Genomic DNA, 21,673 nt, shown 5'->3' with positions numbered 1-21,673 from the left:
CAAAGGAAGTCCAATATGTCTTGACATCATCAGACTTATCATAAAAGGAAAAGCACAGGTGTTACTAATAACATTAACAATGGCTCTGTATCCAAGTAAGCCATGACAGTGTGACAGTGAGCCAGCATGAACAATACCAGGACCCTGAAACTGATGCAGTTAAATGGAATTCAGCCATCATTCATTTTATTATTTACACTTGTGCTTTTCCTGCCGCGACAACTTGTCTTCTGTGAAATACGCCTGTAAGGTTTTGCAAATGTTTTGTGCATAGTAACTATTTTCCAAAGGCTGGTGAGTAGATTATAAGATGCTGTACAATAGTAAAAATTTTTATGGACTTTTCTTCACTTTAGTATTTTTTTATTTTGTGAGATTTAATATTTTTGCTTGACCATTAACCTTATAAGGAACCATTGTACTTTATTTTGCTACATTTATCTGATGGCTTTGGTTGTGACTTACCTTGAAACATTGAAATTTATCATATGTAAAATACTTTTAGTTTTTATTCCTGACATATTTTTACCACTATAGGTTTTGTTTTATATTACAATTATTTTTTTTTATTCCTGTATATTTCCATGATATTACTTAGTTAAATTGTTGTTGTTTTTTTCACAAATAACAGAGCATTGGACAAATAGTGTTTTGAGTTATTTTACTTTCTTAAGCTGTTTTTGATCACCCCATTGGACCTGTCCCTTTACCTGTTGTCATAGCCTCTCAGACGTTTTACTATTTCAGAACAATTGTGAGAGGAATAAAGAGGTTGGGCATATAGTCTGTTCTGTGAGAATACTGAATGTGGACTTATTTTGCCTGCAGATCTTTGCACCCAATGATAAGAGCCATTTTAGACTTCTGAGTTTGTTAGTTTCACTTAAATATGATTTGAAAGATATGCAATGGCAACCGTTTTATTTTTTTTAATTTAAATGAATGGCATTGCAAATTTGCCAAACAATATGGAATATGCCAGTTTTATGATATACAGATTCTCTTTTTATTATGATTATTATGATTGTGATTATTATTATTTTTGTTTAAGGTATATTGGTTTTAGGTTATTCTCAAATTATTTTGTAAATGGAAACTTGAGTATCTAAATAAATATGTGAAAAATATGATTGTAACTCGTGTTTTATCATGTCTGTGCTGTGGTTAGGGCTTCGTGCTTTTATTGTGAATGAACCCTCGTTCGATTTCCGTTTTCTTACCGGAAGTCATCTTTTTGTTCTATTCTCACTCCGAGGCGACTTGACAGCAGAGCCAAAGGAAAAAAAGTGACGTTGCAGGATAAACAAACGGAGGAGAGAGGCAGCTCGGACGGAGGAGCAGAGGCAGCCTGTCTGTATCCTGACATTTTGTTCAAATACTTCGGATAATGCAGTCCTCTAAGAGGAGCGAGAGTGACTGGCAGGGGCTAGTCAGCGAGGTGAGTGAGAGGCGAAGACCGAGAACAGCTGTTGCAGAGACGGACTGATTTCACAGCAGCACCCTTGTGTCCATATGGAACTAGTGATGGGAATTTCGGCTCTTTTTAGTGAGCCAGATCATTTGACTCAGTTCACCACAAGAACCGGCTCTTTTGGCTCACAAACGGCTCTTCATTTTACCACTTCTGCCTTTTTATAATTCAACCAAATTTAGCTTTAGCAGTTTTGACCTATGATTAGTATGTGTGCACATATATCTCTTTAATTATTCAATATAATTATACTAAACCTTATAATTTCCAGAATACCGTAATTTTAGATGCTGCTTCGTTTTCCGACTGTCACTCATCTTGTCTGCTAGTGATGTTACGTGCTGTGCTGAGGCTTCGGAGCGCGTGTCGAGTAATCCAGGAAGTTTTCCGCGATGCACGTATCGAGGCTTTTATCGTTTTAGACCAATGACGTCATTGATGACGTCCGAAGCTTCGCAGCCCAGCCATACCACGTGACTGGTTCAGGAAGTGGTTCAGATCTTCACTGGTTAAACCAATGCCACTTTCCAGAAGTGACACAGAACACTAATATTACCCCTCCTGCCTTTTTTTTATATTATATTACACTACACTACAATATAGTTATTGACCAAAGGATTGGTTTACACACATAAAATGCATTACTCACAAAACAATTACAGTTTATTATATATGTATGTTATATACTCATGATATACTTACTAGAAAATAGACATTATATTATATATTATATAGATATAAATGGATTACATGGTAATATATTTTTTTTCATTGTTTCCAGTCATTCCAAACAGCTTTTACTGGCGCAAAATACAGTATATCACAGATCAGATGGTTAAGATCATATCTACCTGTTTTACACTCTTTGGCCACCAGGTGGTTTCGTGTGCGCATGACGCCTCGAGAAATGAACCCCTTTCCGAACCAATTTGCTGGAAAGCTTCAATGCTTCATGAAGCTTCAGCTCGCCATCAATATTGTCTGCTATTCGCGCACTACACCCCTCTCTTTTTCTCTCCTCCTCTCCCTCCTGCTCTGTACCTGTAGACCGTCAGCGCGCCGCGCATCCCCCGCCCCTCCCTGCTTGATGGTATGATCCTTGTCTGTCATCACCTGATTGGTTGCACGGACGTCATTGACACAACATTCAGTCACAGTCAGTGCATGGGGTGCATGGGGTGCCCGTGGCGCGGAGAGGATCATGCTATCATTCTGCCTTGAATTAATTAAAGAAAAAAAAAAACGGCTCTCGGACGCAGGCTCTTATCGTTCACTTAAAAGAACCGACAATTATCGTTCACTAAAAAGAGCCGGCTCAATGAACCGGCTCGTTCGGGACCGACACATCACCATATGGAACGAGCTTCGTTGTCTTGTCATAACAGAGCCGTTTAAGCAGCTGTTTAACATCACATAGCTTGTAAGTCTTTAGCCAGATAGGCTACAAAAACAATGCTTGAAGGGGTAAGCTAGCATGCTATTCTCCTGTCAGGCCGACAGCATCACACTCCGAGGCTGTGGGTTGGAAATGCATTGACATCCCTGCACACCTCTTATACACGTATGGTGCCATATAGACCACATGTGAGCCACCTGTGGGACTGCATTCACTTGTTAACACTACTAGAATAAATGTGTTTAAACCTACTGATTTCACTTATAGGGATATGTTAAATAGATATAGGCCTAGATGTATTTGAAAACGTAATGAAAGCCTATAATTATAATTAGTACTTTACCATATACCACTGAAATACATTGAAGCAAATGTGTAAAAATAAACAAAAAGCTTTTAGATGTATAGAAACTCAACAGTATTACCCAATAATAGTAATGCATATACTCCAATCAAAAGCTCGTTAAAGCAGCAGTGGGTAGAATTAGAGCAAATATGATTTAAAGGGACTGTTTGTGAGAATCAGAAATGCTTGTTAACAGCGACACCTGTGGCCGTTAAGTCAACAAAAGTCAGCGTCGGGCTCGCGCTTGTGCTCGCTCTAAATAGACATGAACGAGCATCGCTCAAAACAGTGAGGCGACACACGTCAGCTGAAACCACAATATCACTCTACATTTCAACTGCTTGGCAGTAATGTTAGCTGTCCAGACGGAGGTCTCTCCATGAATCACTGCTGATCCTAGTGTTGGCTTTTCCTGCTTCAGCCTCCCGACCGCGGCCGGAGGGAGACACCGGCACCCGGTCGGAGACGATAACGTTTCAGTGGCAGAGCCCCGTCACTTCACAAGACACGGGAAACCTCTGTTAGTCTGGAGGAGCTGCAGCAGTTATTTCTGCACAAACGTCCACTGTACATTCACTAGATATTCTCAGAGCTACGAAGTCTTCTGCTGTGTGGAGTGTGCGCGCATGCACGTGAGGTGGAGCGAGCTGAGTGAAGGCAGGCAGAGGAGCAGAGGAGCAGAGTACAGCAGAGACTCCGGTCCTGGCGACCAAAGCTACGGTCTCCCCCATGTCCTCCGACCGCGGCCAACACTGTTTAACAGACGGGCTTCACTAGATACAACTTTGCGGTTTTGGTGCTTCCGTGTAGTTTGTGTTGGAGTCTCGTCTGAACAGCGTAGCCACACATGCATATCGACCCGGGTGATTTATACGTGTAAGAAGTTACAAACAGTTCCTTTAAAAAAAGTTATTTTTTTATAAAACTCAATATCGTGACAGTAGTGCATGAGACAGGTAATCTGAAAAAAATCATGTGCCTCTGTGTCTTCCGGTGCTCCTAACGGCATCTGCAAGATTTCACAGACCGGAGGAAAACAACCAATCAGAGCCGAGCTGGAGCCTTGCCGTCTCTGAGCAGCTGTCAATCACTCGCAAACTCCGATCAAACGGTCAAACTAGGCAGCGCTGATTACATATTAATTAATGTTCTGTTACTGTAATGCCTATTTCTCACCTCAAATATTTTCAGAAAAATCTTGTAGTGTACTGTTTAGCTGTAAAATGAGAAAGTTTGTGACCCGGCAGCCATGTTGAGATCTGTTGAGGAAATACCAAGTACCGCCCACCAACTCATTTTACAGCTAAACAGTACACTACAAGATGTTTCTGAAAACATTTGAGGCGAGAAATAAGCATTACAGTAACAGAATATTGATTCATATTTGATCAGCGCTGCCTAGTTTGACAGTTTGATCGGAGTTTGCGAGTGATTGACAGCTGCCTCCATTCACTGAACAGCCAATAGGAACGCTCTCTCTGCAATGACCTGTGATTGCCCAAAGTCTCCCGTCACAGGCTAGATTTTTTAAAAGCCTGAAAACAGAGCCATGTGCAGAAGTCTAGTTTTCTCTCAGAACACTTGAATTACAATATGCTGACAGGCAGTGGCGGCCGGCCAATAGAGGGCCACGGGGCCTGGCCCCACCCACCTTGAGCCACCAAAAAAAAAAAAAAAAAATTATAAAATTATTAATTATAAAAATTCTAAAAATTCTAAAAATTGTCAATATGTGTGTTTTTGACCTATGGAATATACCCGTAATATTTGTAAAATAGGATAACTGCGCCAAATATCTGCTTTCCTCCTTGAACTCTCTGCTAGTGCACCTCTCAGCTGCTCTGCTGCACGTGCACTTCCTTGGGCCAAATCCATTTGGCCCAAGGAAGGCGGGTCTAATAAGCAGTACAGCCAATCACTGATTAAAGATATATGATTACAAGCATGAATGACATACAATTCATCCAATCAGCGCCGTAAAAAAGACTTCCGGGAGGGCCAAACTGATTTGGCCCATGGTGTGCGCGCGCACGTTCACGTGTGTCTCTCTCTGTTCTCGTCAGGGCTCATGTCAGTTCTCGTGTGATCTTGTCTTCTCGTCTCTCGCTTCTCTCCACTTCTCTTCTCTCACAGCCCATTTTAACGGCATGACAATGGAACAGCCAAGCACTAGTAGCGCTTTTTGATACCTTTTTTTGCATTGAATCGTACTAGGATGTTTGTTGAAATTGATTGGCCCTACCCAAAAAAAAATCCACCAGCCGCCACTGCTGACAGGTTATTATGGAATTTTTTCTCCAATGATGCCAAAAACATTCTGCCTACTGCAGGTTTAATGCAGAGTGTCCCATAAGTCCCAACAATTAAAGGATTTGCTGCTTTTCTTTGTCTTATGTGATAGTAAACTGCATATATTCAGGTTTTGGAGCGCTAGGGAGGTTAGAAAAACAATGTGATATCACCTTGAGTTTTATTTAGAGAACCGTTATGGGCATCGTTCACTGTTTAGTTTTATAGACCAAATGAACAATCCATTAAGTGAGAAAATAATCGTTAGATTGATTAATCATTAGTTGCAGCTTTCCATAAGGGAATAGCAGGGTCCAGCTACAAACTATACTACAGGCTTTACACTAATACTGCACACTCAGCTCTTTGGTAGCAGCTGCTATTTAATTTGGTTATGGACTGGTCTGACAGCTATCAAGGTTTACTCTGTTCCTTCTGCTGTGTCTTATCTACACATTAAACACTCTGCTCTAGTGTGTGTTTTTCCACCTGTAGGGAACTGGCCAGGGTTGGTATCATTTGCACAGTTAAGTAATTTGACCATTTCTATCCCAGGGTAGAGCCTGTAGGAAATTATAAAGCCAAGAACAAGCTGGATGATACAGTAGGTGTTATGATAGTTTGATATTACACACGGGCTTAAACCTCTGGTCCTGGGATTAACACATAGAGCTAGATGACTTGCAATAAGTGTAACCTATCCACAACAATGCATATCATAATGCTCTCTGTTCTCTCCTCGTGTAGTTCCTGGTGTGTAAGCGCAAGCTGGAGAGTAAGAAAGAGGCCTTGCTCATTCTGTCCAAGGAGCTGGATACCTGTCAGCAGGAACGAGACCAGTACAAGCTGATGGCCAACCAGCTGAGGGAGCGCCACCAGGGAATCAAGAAAAAATACAGGGAACTCATTGTAAGTGCTTGAATCCTTCAAGGTGATGTTGTTTTGTCCGTGTGCACAGTATTGTCTACGTTTGTTTATAAGTACTCCCTGACAAAGCAGTAATGTTCAACAGTATGCATAATGTAATATTTGCTCATTTTATTTGATGACAAAGAATACTTTGATCATGTCACTCTTTTCATATTTAAGGACGGCGACCCCTCTTTGCCGCCAGAAAAACGCAATCAAGTGAGTTGTGGTTGATTTCAAAGACTTCATTACCGCCACTAATAGCTAAAAAGTATTTGCCTTCATTGTGTTACATTGCAAATTAGCATGGTGCGGTTGAGGCAAACTGCTCTCTCCCTTTTGTTATGTTGATTTAGGTAGGTGAGGATAACCTCTGCCACATGACTTCACATCAAATACAGAACAAACAACCTCATAATACCAAACAAATACAGATCACGTGCTCACACAGCTTGCAGACTTCTTATATGACACGTCCACAATAAAAACATGCACCCTTTACCAGATAATTATGGTTAGGATAAATGTTAAGGGAGTACTGTAGGACTCTGCTTGGTGATGCTTTCAAGGAAGCTGTGACAGAATTGAAGAGTCGGCTGCTGTATTGCATTATGAAAAAGGAGTAGAGCTGCAACGATTAATCGTTTAGTTTTCAACTGTTGAATTAATCGGCAACTATTTTGATAATCGATTAAGCGGTTTAAGTATTTTTTTTAGCTGATTCCAGCTTCTTTAATGTGAATATTTTCTGTTTTTTTTACTCCTTTATGACAATAGACTGAATATCTTTGAGATGTGGACAAAACAAGACATTTGAGGACGTCATTTTGGGCTTTGGGAAACACTAATCTACATTTTTCACCATTTTCTGACGTTTTTATAAACCAAACGACTAACTGATAAATCGAGAAAATATCGACAGATTAATCGACGATGAAAATACTCGTTAGTTGCAGCCCTAAAAAGGAGGGTTTGGAGGACAAACAGTGTTGTGAAAAGGATTATCCTGATTTGCACACTGCATTGCTTTTTATGTACAGTACAGTAAATAATGATTCTTCTAAATTGGTTGTAGAAACAATATGACCAACTAAAATCTGCTTTGAAATAAATATTTTACCTATGGTTTTGACGAGGAATAGACTTTTTTTTTTAGTTCTTATAGTGATTATTTAGAATATAATTTAGTCCTATGTCTGATGTGTTTGATGACGCACGACCAATTCAAAAGTTGATCATAAAAAACAGTTCCACAGTGGTATCTGTATGTTAACCATTGTTCCTGTGTATGTGACCATCTTCTCCACCTTCTCCTCAGGTGAACCTGGCTCAGCTGTTGAGAGACTCGAGGGAACGAGCGAAACGGCTCGCTGAGGAGGTGAAGGAGCTGAATCAGAGACTTACGGAGGCCCAGGGGGATAACAAGGTGAGATTATCAGTAGCAGCACACACACAGACTTATACACAGTTTAAATGGAGCTCCCGTGACATGACCCCCTCACTCGATCCAGTGCACGAGTAGATGGGTTTTGAGAGAAGCAGAGAATTTAACATGTTTATTTTTTTTTTCTGCAGCTCCTGAGGATGACCATTACTCGACAGAGGCTGGGGGATGAGGAGGTGGGGGCACGCCACTTCCCCGCCCATGAACGTGAGGATCTGGTTCACCAGCTTGAGAGAGCAGGGCTACAGGTAGATACAGTTCTTTTTTTAATCCCCCCATAAAATCACCATCCAAAACCAAGAAAAGAAACTCAAATTTAGATGATTTCACGTCACAGATGTACAGTGCAGTTACAGTCACATTTGATCTGTGGTGAATTTTCAGCTATTCAAAACATACAGACAGTTCATTTTTGGTCTCAGCCAAAAGTCTTTTTCTAAACCCATCACCTGAATCGACCCCAGAGACTTTTTTTAGGGGACCAGGAACCATTTTTGCAACTAAAGCCCCTTTTCGACCGTAGGAACTAGGAACCTTTTAAAGAACTCTTTGTGTTTCGACTGCAGGGACCAGAGTCTAAATTAATTTCTGGGGGCCATTTTCCTCCCACAAAAAAAGGCCCTGGTCAGAGGGTAGTAATTTCTGAAAGTACAGGAACTTTCGGGGTGGGGTTTGCAGGGATGATCGCCGCAGATTGGTCAAATACACCCAGCGCCGCTGCTTCAACTCGTGTACCGCTTCATTCATTAAACAAGGAAGTACTCTAGTATCGATTTTGGACCATTTTAGTTTTTTGTTTGATTACATTAAAAGTAAAGTTAGCTTAGCCATCGGCATCCCGACTCATTTAAAAAAAAAAAAAAACAGAAAAAAGAGAGAGATTGCGTGAGTGTGCTGAGAGGCGAGCGGTAGAAGACACAGACAGCAGCAGTCCTGTGAATGAGAGAAAAAAGTTATTTTCTGATTGTTTCATGGCGGTTATGTTCTAAAGCACAAATGAATAACCACCAAACACTCAACAGATGATTTACTGCGGAGACGTACGCTTTTAGTGTCATTTTCAGGCTGCAGAGTGTTTTTACTCCTGCGACCACCAGCAGTCCTTGTCCCAAGTCATGTTGCTTTTTCATACATCAGTGGACTAACTTGCCTAACCTTCGCAGGTCTTTAGACCGCTATGGAAACACAGACATCAATGGGCTGAAGGAAAGGCTTTTAGTCCTTTGAAAAGTAGTCCCAGGACTAAAATTACCGGGAACTTCTTAGTGGAAACACAGCTTAAGGAACCCTACCTTACTGGGAGGATATAGGGCTAAATTTAGTTCCTCAGCAATTCCTCAGCAATTTGGACAAGATGCGGACATTTCTCGTAATGTTACTTGATGTTAAAAGTAATAACAACACCAAGACGATGATAATGATTAGTTCCTGGTTTTGTTCCTGAGTTTAGTTCCTGTTGCTCCATAGTTCTTGGAGCTGTTAGGTCGAAAAGGGATTAATGTTACGGAGAAATCCGTCATGACGTCCCTCACTTTTTCTTGGCTGGAAATATTCTCACCCACTACTACGGTTGCTCCCTTAAGCTACATACACACAGTGCAGTAAATACTGCCATTACGAGGCTTACAATGTGTTTTATTGAATTTTATTATTTTGACGAAACAATACTTTCCCCTCTTTTGAACCCGCCGTTGAGGTGTTCTTGAACAAGGCACTTATCTTCTATCTGCTCCAGTGGAGCCGCTCACTCAGTTGAAAACAGTAGACGTGGTTTCACAGCGGGGAGCTCCGAAGTTGCTGATTGCTGAAAACAGTGAATGCACTCTCACCAAACTCCACTTAAGTAAAAAGAGCTTTAAAAATATCTTTCAGTTACTTCTCTTAAAAAACAGTTTTTGCCTGGCTGCCTTTTTTCTAGATGGAGGAGATGGAGCACAACATGAAGGCTCTGACGGACGAGCTGCAGGACGTGAAGGCGGAGCGCAGTGTGTTCAGGGAGAAGGCCTACCGACTCAACGTGGAGCTCAACCACGTCTTGGGCAACCGGGAGGCACGCATCATTGATGTGGATGCCCTCTGCATGGAGAACAGGCAAGTGGGACAAAGAAGCAGATACCTAGTACACAGAACTACCTCTAATGGTCACATTGTGTCAAGCCCGTTCCGCTTCTAGTTTTCTAAATCTCCCCCAGCTTCTAGAGCTTCTATGTGTTGCTACGAGCTGAGAAAGTTCTCTCCCTCTCTTTCTCCTTCTTTCTCTTGCTTTACTGGGTGTAAAACACATCTTTGTTGAGAAATCATACTGTTAGAGGAATAGAGGCAAAACAAAAATGTGAAATAAAATCATATTATAAAAGTACAAAGACATTTTACAACGGCTTTGTTGTGATTCTGCTTCGATCGATCGCTGTGTTTGGTTTTAATTCCTTGATCTATATTTTTGCTTCTGTATCTAAATTATGCTCCTCCAGGTTTGTGAAAAACTGCGCTAGCTTGGATGACCTTCATTCGCATTGTTTTCATTCTCATTATGTCACTGAGCTGTGATTAATACAATGTGCCAGTGCCTTGTGGAGCCATTTTATTTTCATACTAAATATTGAACCAACAACTATGTTTTTTTTTAATTTACATGCTTTATGATAAAGGGAAAACAAATTGTGTGAACAGGCGAAAGGCCTGCAATATATAATATAACAATACCTTTGGTAGCCTACCCTTTGTGAAGTCGTTGCACTTTTTCTCGTCCACATCAGTAAACATGAAGAACATTTTCTGGATACTTACTTTGCTACGTAAAGTTATCATCATCTATATACATGTACTTTTTTCGATTGTTATCAGGCCTTTAAATAGGCGTTATCGGTCGCTATAAGCACCATAGATGTGGGTCAACAGGGGCCTACTACGCCTACTACGTTGTAAAAGTGAAAGCGAAACTTAAAGGCAACACGTTGTAAAATTGAATGAAACGACGTTTTGAACAACAAACAAAAGGCTTCTTTAGGTTTAGGCAACAAAACTACAACATTTTTTAAGTTTAGGTAACAAAACCACCTAGTTAAGTTCAGGGAAAAACATTGTGTTTTGGCTTAAAATAACTATGTTTCAAAAGTGAAACTTAACGCTTGTGAACACAAAGACCATTAAACGTTGTTGGTTTCACATGGGATGTGATCCCCCGGCCTCCTGGGTGAAAGTACTGTGTTTTGAGTCCGATCCATCGCCCCTGACCTCCACCACCAATGGAGTTTCACGCCGTCTATACTACTGTCTATGTCATAATTACTACGGTCGCTGTCGTCTTCTATTTAATAGCCTGGAAGTCTGCCCCAAAACGTAGACTATGAGTTAAAGTGATCATAGGGGATGGTTTACACTAATAGTATAACATTGTGTCAATACTGCACATGTCTGATGTCTGTCTATAATTTGTTTATTAGTGTCAGTTATGTTTTAAATGTAATTTGCACCTCATCAATTTTGTTTTATGTGCTTTGGCTCTCGATTTTGATTATTGTTACTGTACTTTAGGTATTTGCATGAGCGTTTCAGCCAACTACAAGAGGAGGTCAGCCTGCTGAAATCCAACATCATGAAGTACAAGGTACAGATGGCATGCCTCCGATTCTGGGGCTTTATGCATCCTGAACAATTCATTTGACTGAAATTTGTATTCTCATGCATATGCACTAAAAGTAAAACTTGTATTTAAAGTGTTCATCAAACATGGTGGGGGCGAGCTTTACTTGTTTTTCCCCTCCCCACAGACGGCTCTTGAGAGGAGAAAAAACTCCAGCACATATGGGAAATCAAACAGCAGTCCCCTCACTGGAGTCCTCTCAGCAAAACAAGGTGAAAACACAAACTGTTCAGCTCACTTTGAAACTCCCACATAAATAGACACCAGAGCAGCTGATCTGGAAAGTGTTGAAGGCCAGAAAAATGTTGCCTGTCACCTCTGTTTTATGGCATTTTTAAAGCACTTTTTGATCAGATAAACTCTGCGACTGATCTTTTCGTCTTTGTTTCTCGCCGTGTCTCGTTGCATTATTTAATAACGGCTTTTTCGCCGATCCTTCAAGCCACCGCCTGGACACCAGCTGCGTTACTAATTGTATTCCAAGCGGTAGAGAGCACCACTGGCAGGGAAATGAGCCTGCCAAGATGACTGACAGTTGCTGGCAGAAGCAGCACAGTGGGCTCCGGAGTTAAAGTTAGGAGAGTGTCACTAGTAGACAGCTGTTTTGTAACCCTCCATCTCTGTCTTGCTCTTGTCATGCTGTTTTCCCCGTCTCATGCTAAATCGCTTCTCTTCTATATATTTTTTTTAAGTTTTATTGGTGCATTATTGGCGGGTTGTAGGTGTTTGTGTTTTTAACACATCTGGCTTCAAATAAAAATAGCTTTCTCAATCCTATTTATTCCCTCCTTCTCCATTCTTTTACCTGCTTCACCCCTATTTTTTCCTCTCCCTCTCCTTTTTAGTGCAAGAGATGCTCCTGGAAGAGAAGGGCTGCAGCCTGCCAGCCACGCCTCAGTCCATCTCTGACCTCAAGTCCCTGGCCACGGCTCTGCTGGAGACCATCCATGAGAAGAACCTGGTCATCCAGCACCAGAGGCACACCAACAGGTAATGAAGTGGTACATTGAAATGATGTCGGAGGAACCCCTCACCTGCTCCTCGGCTGACCGCAAGGGTTTTTTCCCACACAGCTCACCTTTTAAAATTCAACCTTTTGGCACACTTCTGATGTTTGCATACCTGTTCTGAGAATCCTCCTCCACCTCCTAGGCAAACACTGAACTGTGACACATGACCACACACACACACACACACACACACACACACACACACACACACACACACACACTGTTCATCAGTCCCAAGTAACCTGACCCATCGTACTTGGTCTGCAGGATCCTTGGAAACAGAGTAGCAGATTTGGAAAGGAAGCTGAAGACGTTGGAGGTTTCAGGACTGTGGAGTCTTCCAGGTGGGTCTCAAGACCATGAACATTCAAGCTGCACCACGTTACACGTCTCCTTTATTGAAGTCCTGAAATGATTCCTCCATGTTTTAATCTAACATCAAACACAGTCTAGTTATTAAACTTATACAGAGTAATAACAGCAGTATTTCAATGGCACAGTAATACCGGGTTCACACTGGACACGGAAGTGACGCGATTTTTGGAGAATACTATTATTATGTTGTATTACTAATGTATTTGTCGATACAATGTTAACGACCTTTTTGTAGGCTAAAATAATTAACAACTTTTTTTATTTGTGAACAAATATAATCAATCAAGTTTTGTCTTTAAGCTTTTTGGGGTCATCTATAGTAATAATAATGCTCCCAAAATGATGTGAACTTCCATAGTTTTAAGTGAAAGACCTTCAAATTTTCTTGAAGGAGGACCTCCAAACCCAATATCTCCTAGTATCTTTTATTCGCTATAGAAATTCAGAATTTAGGCTAATAATGATTGCTGATATTGGCCGATACACACACCAACATGTGAATAAGGGGAGTACCGGCACCCTTTTTCCACTTCAAGCACTGCCTGCAACTGTACCACACCATTAGCAAACACGACCGTGTGACTATGGGAGTGTGTGCGTGCATGTTTACATAAAGTAAATGTAAAAATGAAAAAGGTTAACCAGTTTCAACCAGTTAACTTGTGATAAACTGTGCCATTTACGTCCCTTTTTATAGTTCAGAATTTACTATAGAAATGTGGGAAGATTTTCTTTTTCCTAACATAAATCATCTTGCTCTCGAATCTCTTGTTTTATAAAAAAAAAAACATTTTCTCTAATTGTTCTAGCTAGCAAACTGGCTTAAACTGATTTCCCCTTATTCTCTCTTTTTTTTAATCTACATACATTAATGAGGCTTTATGTTGATAACAGTGTGTCTTTCTCTCTTCTCTGGCTGCGTCTCAGGCTTGACCTACCGCGTATCCGTGGGAATTGGGAGTATGTATTCCTTCTGCCCCACTTAGCCCATCCATGCCCTCCACTATGTCATGCCAGGACAAATCTGGGCAGACGCCCAGAAAGCGTGTCACCTCATGCCCACCGTTTACAATGTGTTGACTCCATTGACCACCCGCTCATGTGTCTGTTCATGATACCACTGACTGGAGCAGGCTGCCTGGATATCACACACTGATTCACACACTGACTGTTGGGGTTGGGCATGTCTTAAGGGCAGGAGAGTTTTTTTTAAGGCAGCACGCTACTGTTTTTTGGGGTTCATTTTAAAATGTGCTCAGATTTTCACTGGCACGAATTTGAATCATAAATCATGCGAGACCAGGACTGAAGGCTGTCATATCACAGAGTGATATACGATGTAGACTGTGTAGTCAGAGAGAAGAGAACGAGAAGTGATTAACAGACCAAGTATTTTTCTGGGAATTGGTGTCAAACCAATACAATGTTTTTAGGATATGAGAGTGAAAATTAATAGTAAAATATGCTCTCAAACCTGCAGATATTATTTTTAAAATTATTATATTATTTATTTGCACCTGTATTGCATTATGAAGTAAACCCAGGTTTACGAATTAAATATTTTGTATCCATAGCAGCCCTTACATTTAGCTAAAATGACTGTCAGCTGTTCCCCTCGTTTAAACAAACCTCATCCTCAGAGCAGCAAAACCAAACAAAAATGTAATCCACCAAATGTAAACTGCATCAAAAATTAGTATCCCAAACTACATTTGCAGTCTAATTCCAAATGCAAGGAGACAAGACGGCCCACCTACAAAATAGTTCCCCGCTTCTCCCACTGGAGGGAGCTGTTGTGCCGCGTATGAACCAGACTGAGAGGTGGAGGGGCTGCGGCTGGATGGAGGTGCCCTGTCATGAGACCGTCATTCTCACCGCCATAAAACTGACAAGCATCCATTACTGAAAATGATTGCCCACATTACAAACACATTTAGGGGAATGTGCCGTTATTAGGGAATTTGTAGGCGAGGGCCCAGAGTGCCTGACGACCGCGCTGTCCACCACAGTTAGGGAGACAGAAATATAGAGAGAGATGTGAGCGTCTGTGGCCTTGATGTGATATGAAGTTGGGCTGATGGATATTAAAGGCAAACAGGATAGGATGGAGGGCCTTGGCCGCCTATCTGAGGCCCGGAGAACACTAGAGGTGACTACGTCGTCTCCGGATGAGAGAGAGCCAAAAACAATAACAGTGACATCGACGCAGCGAGTCAGATAAAGTTGTGATTGATAGATCCCCACCAGTCCTCCAGTCCACCCCCCCATGGTGAATGAGTGCAAGCTGAAATGTAACACAGCAAGTGAAAGCCTGTCAGTGTGCATCAGCTATTGAGGTGGATACAGAATGCACCCGTATAGCTCTGTTTTGGTCCAGTGACAGACAGTTTCCAGTTAAGAAGAAGGCATTTCCTTGTCACTCTAGAGCCAGACAGCACTGCATCCCAGTGTAGGGTTTAACAGTGTGACTGTTTGACAGACATGTCTTTTTTTTTTCCTCTCCCTATTTGTGATATATGATCTGGTATGTTGGAGTATCATATAATGCAGTAGAGCCTGTTATCTTTGCAGGATGGGTGCATATGCATATACATTATGTCGTATGTGTGTGATGGAGAAGAGGAGATGGTTAGATGGCTGGACAGGCAGCTACCAGGAAGGTTTAAAGGACGTCGCTGGTGCCTCCTGCCTCCTACCGAGTGCTGCCTGGCTCCTGGAGACACACTGCTGTGCTCAGTCTGGGCCCTGCTCTTCATACCAGTAACCAACACCCCCTTGTTACTGGCTTTCAAAGGCAGTCTGCAGAACTCCTCTCAAAAATTGAAGACAGCGTTCGCATGCAGGCGTAGAGTCTTAAAGCTACAGGCCTGGAGAGTTTTGTCTTTTGACAGCTGTCGCACGATACGTCAAAACTAAAGAATCTGTTATTTTCTTCACAAAATGAATACAACTGCGAGTGAAGTTAGAGTTTAGTCAGGGGAAATTAAGATATATCTTGAGATCACAGACATGCTAATGGTCACAACCGTTTATATGAAGATTTTTCTTAAAGGAACGGTGTGTAGGATCTGGCAGTATCTAGCGGTTGAGGTTGCACTTGCTTCTCCCGTGTGCCAAGCGTCTAGGATTGCTACGGTGTGTTACGGTGGCTGACGCAAAAAAACACGAACAGCCCTTTCTAGGGCCAGTTGTTGTAAGAGTAGAGTGTGTGTGTGTATACGTGGGAAGTGAGTGGTGTAGCAAGAGAGAGAGGGCAGCGGCGGTAGCGAGTAACGTTATTGACTCCGGCCCAAGCAGGAAAAGGTAACATTGTTTGGTTTGTCCGTTCTGGGCTACTGTAGAAACATGCCGGTAACATGGCGGACTCAATGGAAAGGGGACCTGCTCTAGATATAAACGGCTCATTCTAGGGTAACGAAAACACGAAAACGATTCTTATTTTCAGGTGATTCACACTAAAGAAATCATATTTATTAATATTATATTCAATTTCTGCCAATAGATCCCCTAATTGTTACACACTGGTCCTTTAACTGATATTGATTGATTGATATCTCTGGTTGTATTGGGTCGTTGCGGGCAGTGTTTTTTTTTCAGATTTGATTCATTGGATTAACCAAAAACAACCATTCCCATCTCCTCATTTAATCTGTACACAGTTTCATAAAATTCACTATATAGGACATAAATATACATATACCATGTAGGAAAATTCTATCCATAGCATCCGCCTCCCGTTGCTAATACTCATTTGAAATGAGCTATTAAATAACATCACTCAAATGTCATTAGTGGCTATTTGAAATAACAATTTCATAATTAAAGAGTAAGAGAAACAAGGCTACGGGTCTACTTCCGTGCTGGCGGCTCTGTTAACGTCATGCTAACATGCTCACAGTGGCAATGCTAACATGCTAATGTTAACCAGATTCACCATCTTGGTTTAGAGTGTTAGCATGCTAACATTTAGTAGCAATAAACACAATGTACAGCCGAGGCTGATGGGAATACCATTAGTTTTGCAGGTATTTGGTCATATACCAAAGTGCTAGACAAATTGAAATGTTGACCTGGGATCACCGAAGTTATTCTAATTCACCCTGAGGGTGCATGAATGTGTGTATCCAATTGCATGGCAGTCCATCCAATAGTTTTCTGAGACATTTCAATCAAAACAAGCTAACATAATGATTAAAACCATCGTCTATGTAAAACGGAACTTTTTAGACAACCGTCAACTCTGTTGTCCCCAGTTGGTATTTAGAAGCCTCTGGAACCAAACAGCCCCCACCCAACGCCATCACTCACTGTTCCCACGTCACTGTCACCACTGAGCATCCATAACAATATGGACTGCATTCATAACAATATGGTCTCCGTTCACCATTCATGATTCTCACGCATCGTGTCACCCAGTCATCCATTTTCTCATTCTTCTGTTTGTTTCGGTGCCTCACACTTGAATGGTCAGAGAAACAGGCCTATTCACAGGGTTTCTGTGAAGGCAAAAGGCTGATTGTGTGTATGCATGTGTCTATGTGAGTGCAGTTTTGTGATGTCTGCTTTATAGTGCACAGTCTCCTATGAGTAGCATATGGTGTCAGCCTAAGAGGCGTGCAGCCATCACTAATGAAGACAGATGACAGGGAACTGAAGCCACTTCCTGTGAGCACTGCGATGCATACGTGCGTGTTTGTTTGTACACACAACACAGCACCACACGTGTGCTTGGACGAGCTCCATCCATGCCTGACGTGCCCAAAACTCTTCGTACCAATTACTTCGTGTTTTTGCCGTCACTTGGATGTGAAAGTAACGGGGAGTGTTTGTTCTTTTGATGGTGGTCTTACAGGGACACGAGACGACATTTCGCTGAATGACAATCTTCAACCGGAGCTTCGGCCAACACCTGCCACGTCTCGGCCAAACGTGCAGCCACCCAAAGGTAAGTGTGCAATTGTGCGTAACTGGCTTCTCCAGCCATCGATAAGAGAACCCACAGCTAACGGCATAAACACTGTAATTAGCCACCGCGTGCTAAACACTCCTTGCTTTCTTCCATGTTTAACCCGAGTGCTTTCCCTTCCCGCCTCCACTCCTCTCTCCTTCTCATTGGTGCAAGCTGCCCAAATGCCATGGCATTTTGGAAATGTGAAGCAAATTCTCGCCCGCTGACATTCAGAAACTTCTGCCGTGTTCTCTTTGAAAAGGGGATGGGGGACGGGGGGCCATAAATATGGATGCCAGTTCAAGTAATGTTGCTTTCTTCCTGCGTGTTTTTGCGTGTGTGTGTGTGTGTGTGTGTGAGAGAGAGAAGGTGGCGGGGACTCTATGTGCAGTCTTTAACCTTTTTGCCTGCACATCCACAAATATGGGTCAGTAATCCCCAAAGTGAGAGCGTATTTTGGCGAAGGAGCAGAACTAAGCTGTTGCTATTGCCGAGATGCGGGGCGTCACACTTGTCTTGCGTCCCCTTGTCTGGGGCACTGCTGCTATATTTAGCCTGTTGCCATGGAAGCACTTCAGTCACATAAGTAATTGAAATAACTTTCTACATTAACACAGTGGTCCAAAAGAGGAAAGTTTTCCTCGTGTTTTCTTTTGAAAGTGTTTTTTCATCATATTTTAATTTTCTCACATAAAAACAGATATAATAAAATGAATAAAGGCATCGACTGGCATGACATCATAGGGCTTGGTCTATCATCATCCTTAGTTTACATTGGCTGTTCAATTGCTTACTTTTTTTTTTTTTTTTTTTAAAGTTATTTTTTTGGGGGCATTTTTCCATTTTTATGACAGGACAGTGGATAGAGTCTTGAAAGGGGGGAGAGAGAGAGTGGATGCGGAAAGGGCCACAGGCCGGATTCGAACCCGGGCCGCCGCGGTCAGGACCAAGCCTTAATACATGGACGCCCGCTCTACCAACTGAGCTAACCCAGGCGCCCGTTCAATTGCTTACTTTGACATCAGTTCAATTCTCCGTACTTAATAATAACTCATTTGTTACTAACTATCATTGTTTTGTGTTTATATATGTATTTCTCCTTAAAATATATTGTTAGCTCTGGCTGAAATGCTGCCACTCAGCTAGAGCTCTTCATTAGTAGTATTAGTATTATATAGTAAAACTGAAAATAAAATTAATCTGCAACAATTTTGATTTAAATTTGAAGTAGGGCTGTCAAACATTTAAAATATTTAATCGCAATTAATCGCATGATTGTCCATAGTTGATCACAATTAATTTGTATCTGTTCAAAATGTACCTTAAAGGGAGATTTGTCAAGTATTTAATACTCTTATCGACATGGGAGTGGACAAATATGCTTGCATTATGCAAATGTATGCATATATTTACCCTCACAGGTACTGCATTTAGCATAAAAAATATGCTCAAATTATAACATGGCAAACTGCAGCCCAACAGGCAACAACAGCTGTCAGTGTGTCAGTGTGCTGACTTGACTAGGACTTGCCCCAAACTGCATGTGATTATCATAAAGTGGGCATGTCTGTAAAGGGGAGACTCGTGGATACCCATAGAACCCATTTACATTCACATATCTTGAGGTCAGAGGTCAAGGGACCCCTTTTGAAAATGGCCACGCCAGTTTTTCCTCGCCAAAATTTAGCACAAGTTTGCAGCATTAGTAAGCATCCTTCGCGACAGGCTAGTATGACATGTTGGTACCAATGGATTCCTTAGGTGTTCTAGTTTCATATGATGCCAGTATCTTCACTCTACATTTAGAACTGAGCCCGCTAGAACCTAAAAATTGCAAGTTGCGTTAACACATTATTATCGCGTTAAATTTGACAGCCCTAGTTTGAAGTTATTTACCAAGCAAAAATGCCAAATGTTTGCTGGTTCCAGCTTGTTTCTGCTTTTCTCTGTTTTATATCATTGCAAATTAAATAAAGTTAGGCCTTCATATGTTGGTCAAACAAAACTAGTAAAAATAATTTAAAGAGGTCAGCTTGGGCACTGGGCAATTGTGATGGACATTTTTCACTATTTTCACATTTCATAGACTCTGTTTTTGGTAGCTAATCATGCTAATGTTGCCAGCTAACACAAATCAGCGGCCATCTTACTCCATAATTCCTTCAGAGGAACAGAATAGGGCAAAAGTACTTGTTTTCTGATGGCCTCAGATCAAGTGAGTAATTAAAATGACCAGTTGTCTCATCTCCCCTCTCCCAGTTGTGTCAGACGACAGAAGTTCACATGAATCATCATGGGAATGCCACGCTGCCGGCAGCGACCTTGGCACAGATGGCGTCAGCGGGGAAGACGCACCTGCACTGCTCGACAGCCTGGAGCCTCTAGTGGGGGTGGAGACGAATGGGATTGACGGGAGAGTGGGAGAAATGGTGACCCTGGCGGAAGATGGAGCCGCCTCAGAGCTGGAGGAGGGGCGGAGTCCAGTGGAAGAGGCGGGGCGTGAGGTGGAGGGAGTCGAGGATGAGGAACTGGGTTCCACGGTGGAGGAGGGAGAAGAGGCAGCTCTGGCGCTGGGTGTCACGTCTACTGAATCAGACCTTCCATGGCTTCGAATTAAACAAGGCTCTGTCGATCATTCAGAGGTGGGTCATCAGCCCTGCGAATCCCAGGACGATGGGTCATATCATGTACCTGAACATGTAGAAGCCTCTTTATCAATTCCAGAGAACCGGTCCACAGTGGTGTCGAATACAGCGGGGTGGGACATCGTGGATCTGTGCGGTGACACCTGTCATAGTGACAACTTGGCATGATCTGACGTCACTAAAAAAAAGACTTATTTAAATCCTTCTCGTTCTTATTGACAACTACATTATTCAGACCTAGTTACATTTGCACAACGTGGCCACCGCTCACTAGCTCCCTGTTCCACCTCGCAGCTCTGTTTCAGTCAATAAAACGGAGAGAAAACACTTTTTCAGCCACTGTTGACGGAGCCGGAGGTGTATCTAGACAGGCTTGTTGCTGCGCAGGAACCGGCAATCTTGGAATCAATGGAGTTGCAAACTTCATGCCCTACAGGAAGTTTAGCTAGGAAAATAACAAATATGGCAGCTTCAACTCCTGTGTGCCCCATATTCCCTTCTTCCGTTCCCCTGCGATAAAATAATCCCAATTGTTTGCTTTCTACTTCTTCCTAAGGGATGCCAGTAAACGGAGTGCTGCGTTTTGTTGTTACTCTCATAGGGGGTCCAAATTGGCTTACCAAAACGTGTAATGAATGTCTTGTACATATGTGTTAATGAATAATATTAATATTAGAGATTCTATTGATGTCTGTTCATCTGTATGGGTTAATCTTACTAATCAGTCCGTTTTTTTTTTCCTTATGTATATTTATTTAGAAGTTGATATTTGGATGAGACTACATGTGCCTTATATGTGGAAATATTTACTGATATTTATTAATATAAATGCAAAAAACCTGCAATATGGCCTGCCTTGAAGTTGGTCTTTTCCGACCCATGCACATACACAACAAAAAATATCTCATTTGTCTAGTGCAGTGATTCCCAACCAGGGGTACTTGCAGTGTGTAGGATCTGGCGCCATCTAGCAGTGAGGTTGCAGACTGCAACCAACTGAAACTTCTCTCGTGTGCCAAGCGTGTCGGAGTACTTGGGTTCATCTGACATGGTTCGGGGTATGTTGGGAACCGCTGGTCTTGTGACATTGAACGTTTTTGATTGATGTTCGTATCGGCTCCCTCTTTAAGCTAGAAACCACACAAGGAGGAATTTCATCTGATTTAAACTCCCACTCTGACACAGAGGCTGACTTTG

At 41.9% G+C, this 21,673-nt stretch overlaps 1 protein-coding gene across 4 annotated transcripts; it reads left to right on the top strand.

Moving 5' to 3' along the window:
* The first annotated feature begins 1,220 nt into the window (after positions 1–1,220).
* On the top strand, positions 1,221–21,321 carry ccdc149a (coiled-coil domain containing 149a). Of its 4 annotated transcripts, none has more exons than XM_037759309.1 (13): positions 1,221–1,438; positions 6,250–6,411; positions 6,592–6,630; positions 7,730–7,837; positions 7,987–8,103; positions 9,774–9,946; positions 11,390–11,462; positions 11,626–11,710; positions 12,344–12,488; positions 12,776–12,852; positions 13,811–13,843; positions 17,736–17,828; positions 20,091–21,321. In XM_037759309.1, exons 1-13 carry the CDS (start codon positions 1,388–1,390, stop codon positions 20,642–20,644), a joined length of 1,710 nt encoding a protein of 569 aa, XP_037615237.1. In that variant the 5' UTR covers positions 1,221–1,387; the 3' UTR covers positions 20,645–21,321. The 4 variants fall into 4 exon arrangements, with proteins under 4 accessions (XP_037615237.1, XP_037615238.1, XP_037615239.1 ...); XM_037759311.1 differs by lacking the exon at positions 1,221–1,438 and adding an exon at positions 2,775–2,891; XM_037759312.1 differs by lacking the exon at positions 1,221–1,438 and adding an exon at positions 5,688–6,106.
* Positions 21,322–21,673: the final 352 nt, after the last annotated feature.

This window comes from Sebastes umbrosus, chromosome 22, assembly GCF_015220745.1.
Source record: "Sebastes umbrosus isolate fSebUmb1 chromosome 22, fSebUmb1.pri, whole genome shotgun sequence".
Lineage (NCBI taxonomy): Eukaryota > Metazoa > Chordata > Actinopteri > Perciformes > Sebastidae > Sebastes > Sebastes umbrosus.
The sequence above is the reverse complement of the archived record's forward strand: the minus strand, read 5'-3'. Positions and strand labels throughout refer to the sequence as shown.

What these genes read in the sequence shown, in the direction of transcription:
- ccdc149a (XM_037759309.1), top strand. Translation starts at nt 1,388, where the DNA reads ATGCAGTCCTCTAAGAGGAGCGAGAGTGACTGGCAGGGGCTAGTCAGC. An exon ending in CCAACATCATGAAGTACAAG is followed by an intron (nt 11,463 to 11,625) that starts GTACAGATGGCA and finishes CCCTCCCCACAG; the next exon opens with ACGGCTCTTGAGAGGAGAAA. An exon ending in AGGACTGTGGAGTCTTCCAG is followed by an intron (nt 12,853 to 13,810) that starts GTGGGTCTCAAG and finishes GCTGCGTCTCAG; the next exon opens with GCTTGACCTACCGCGTATCC.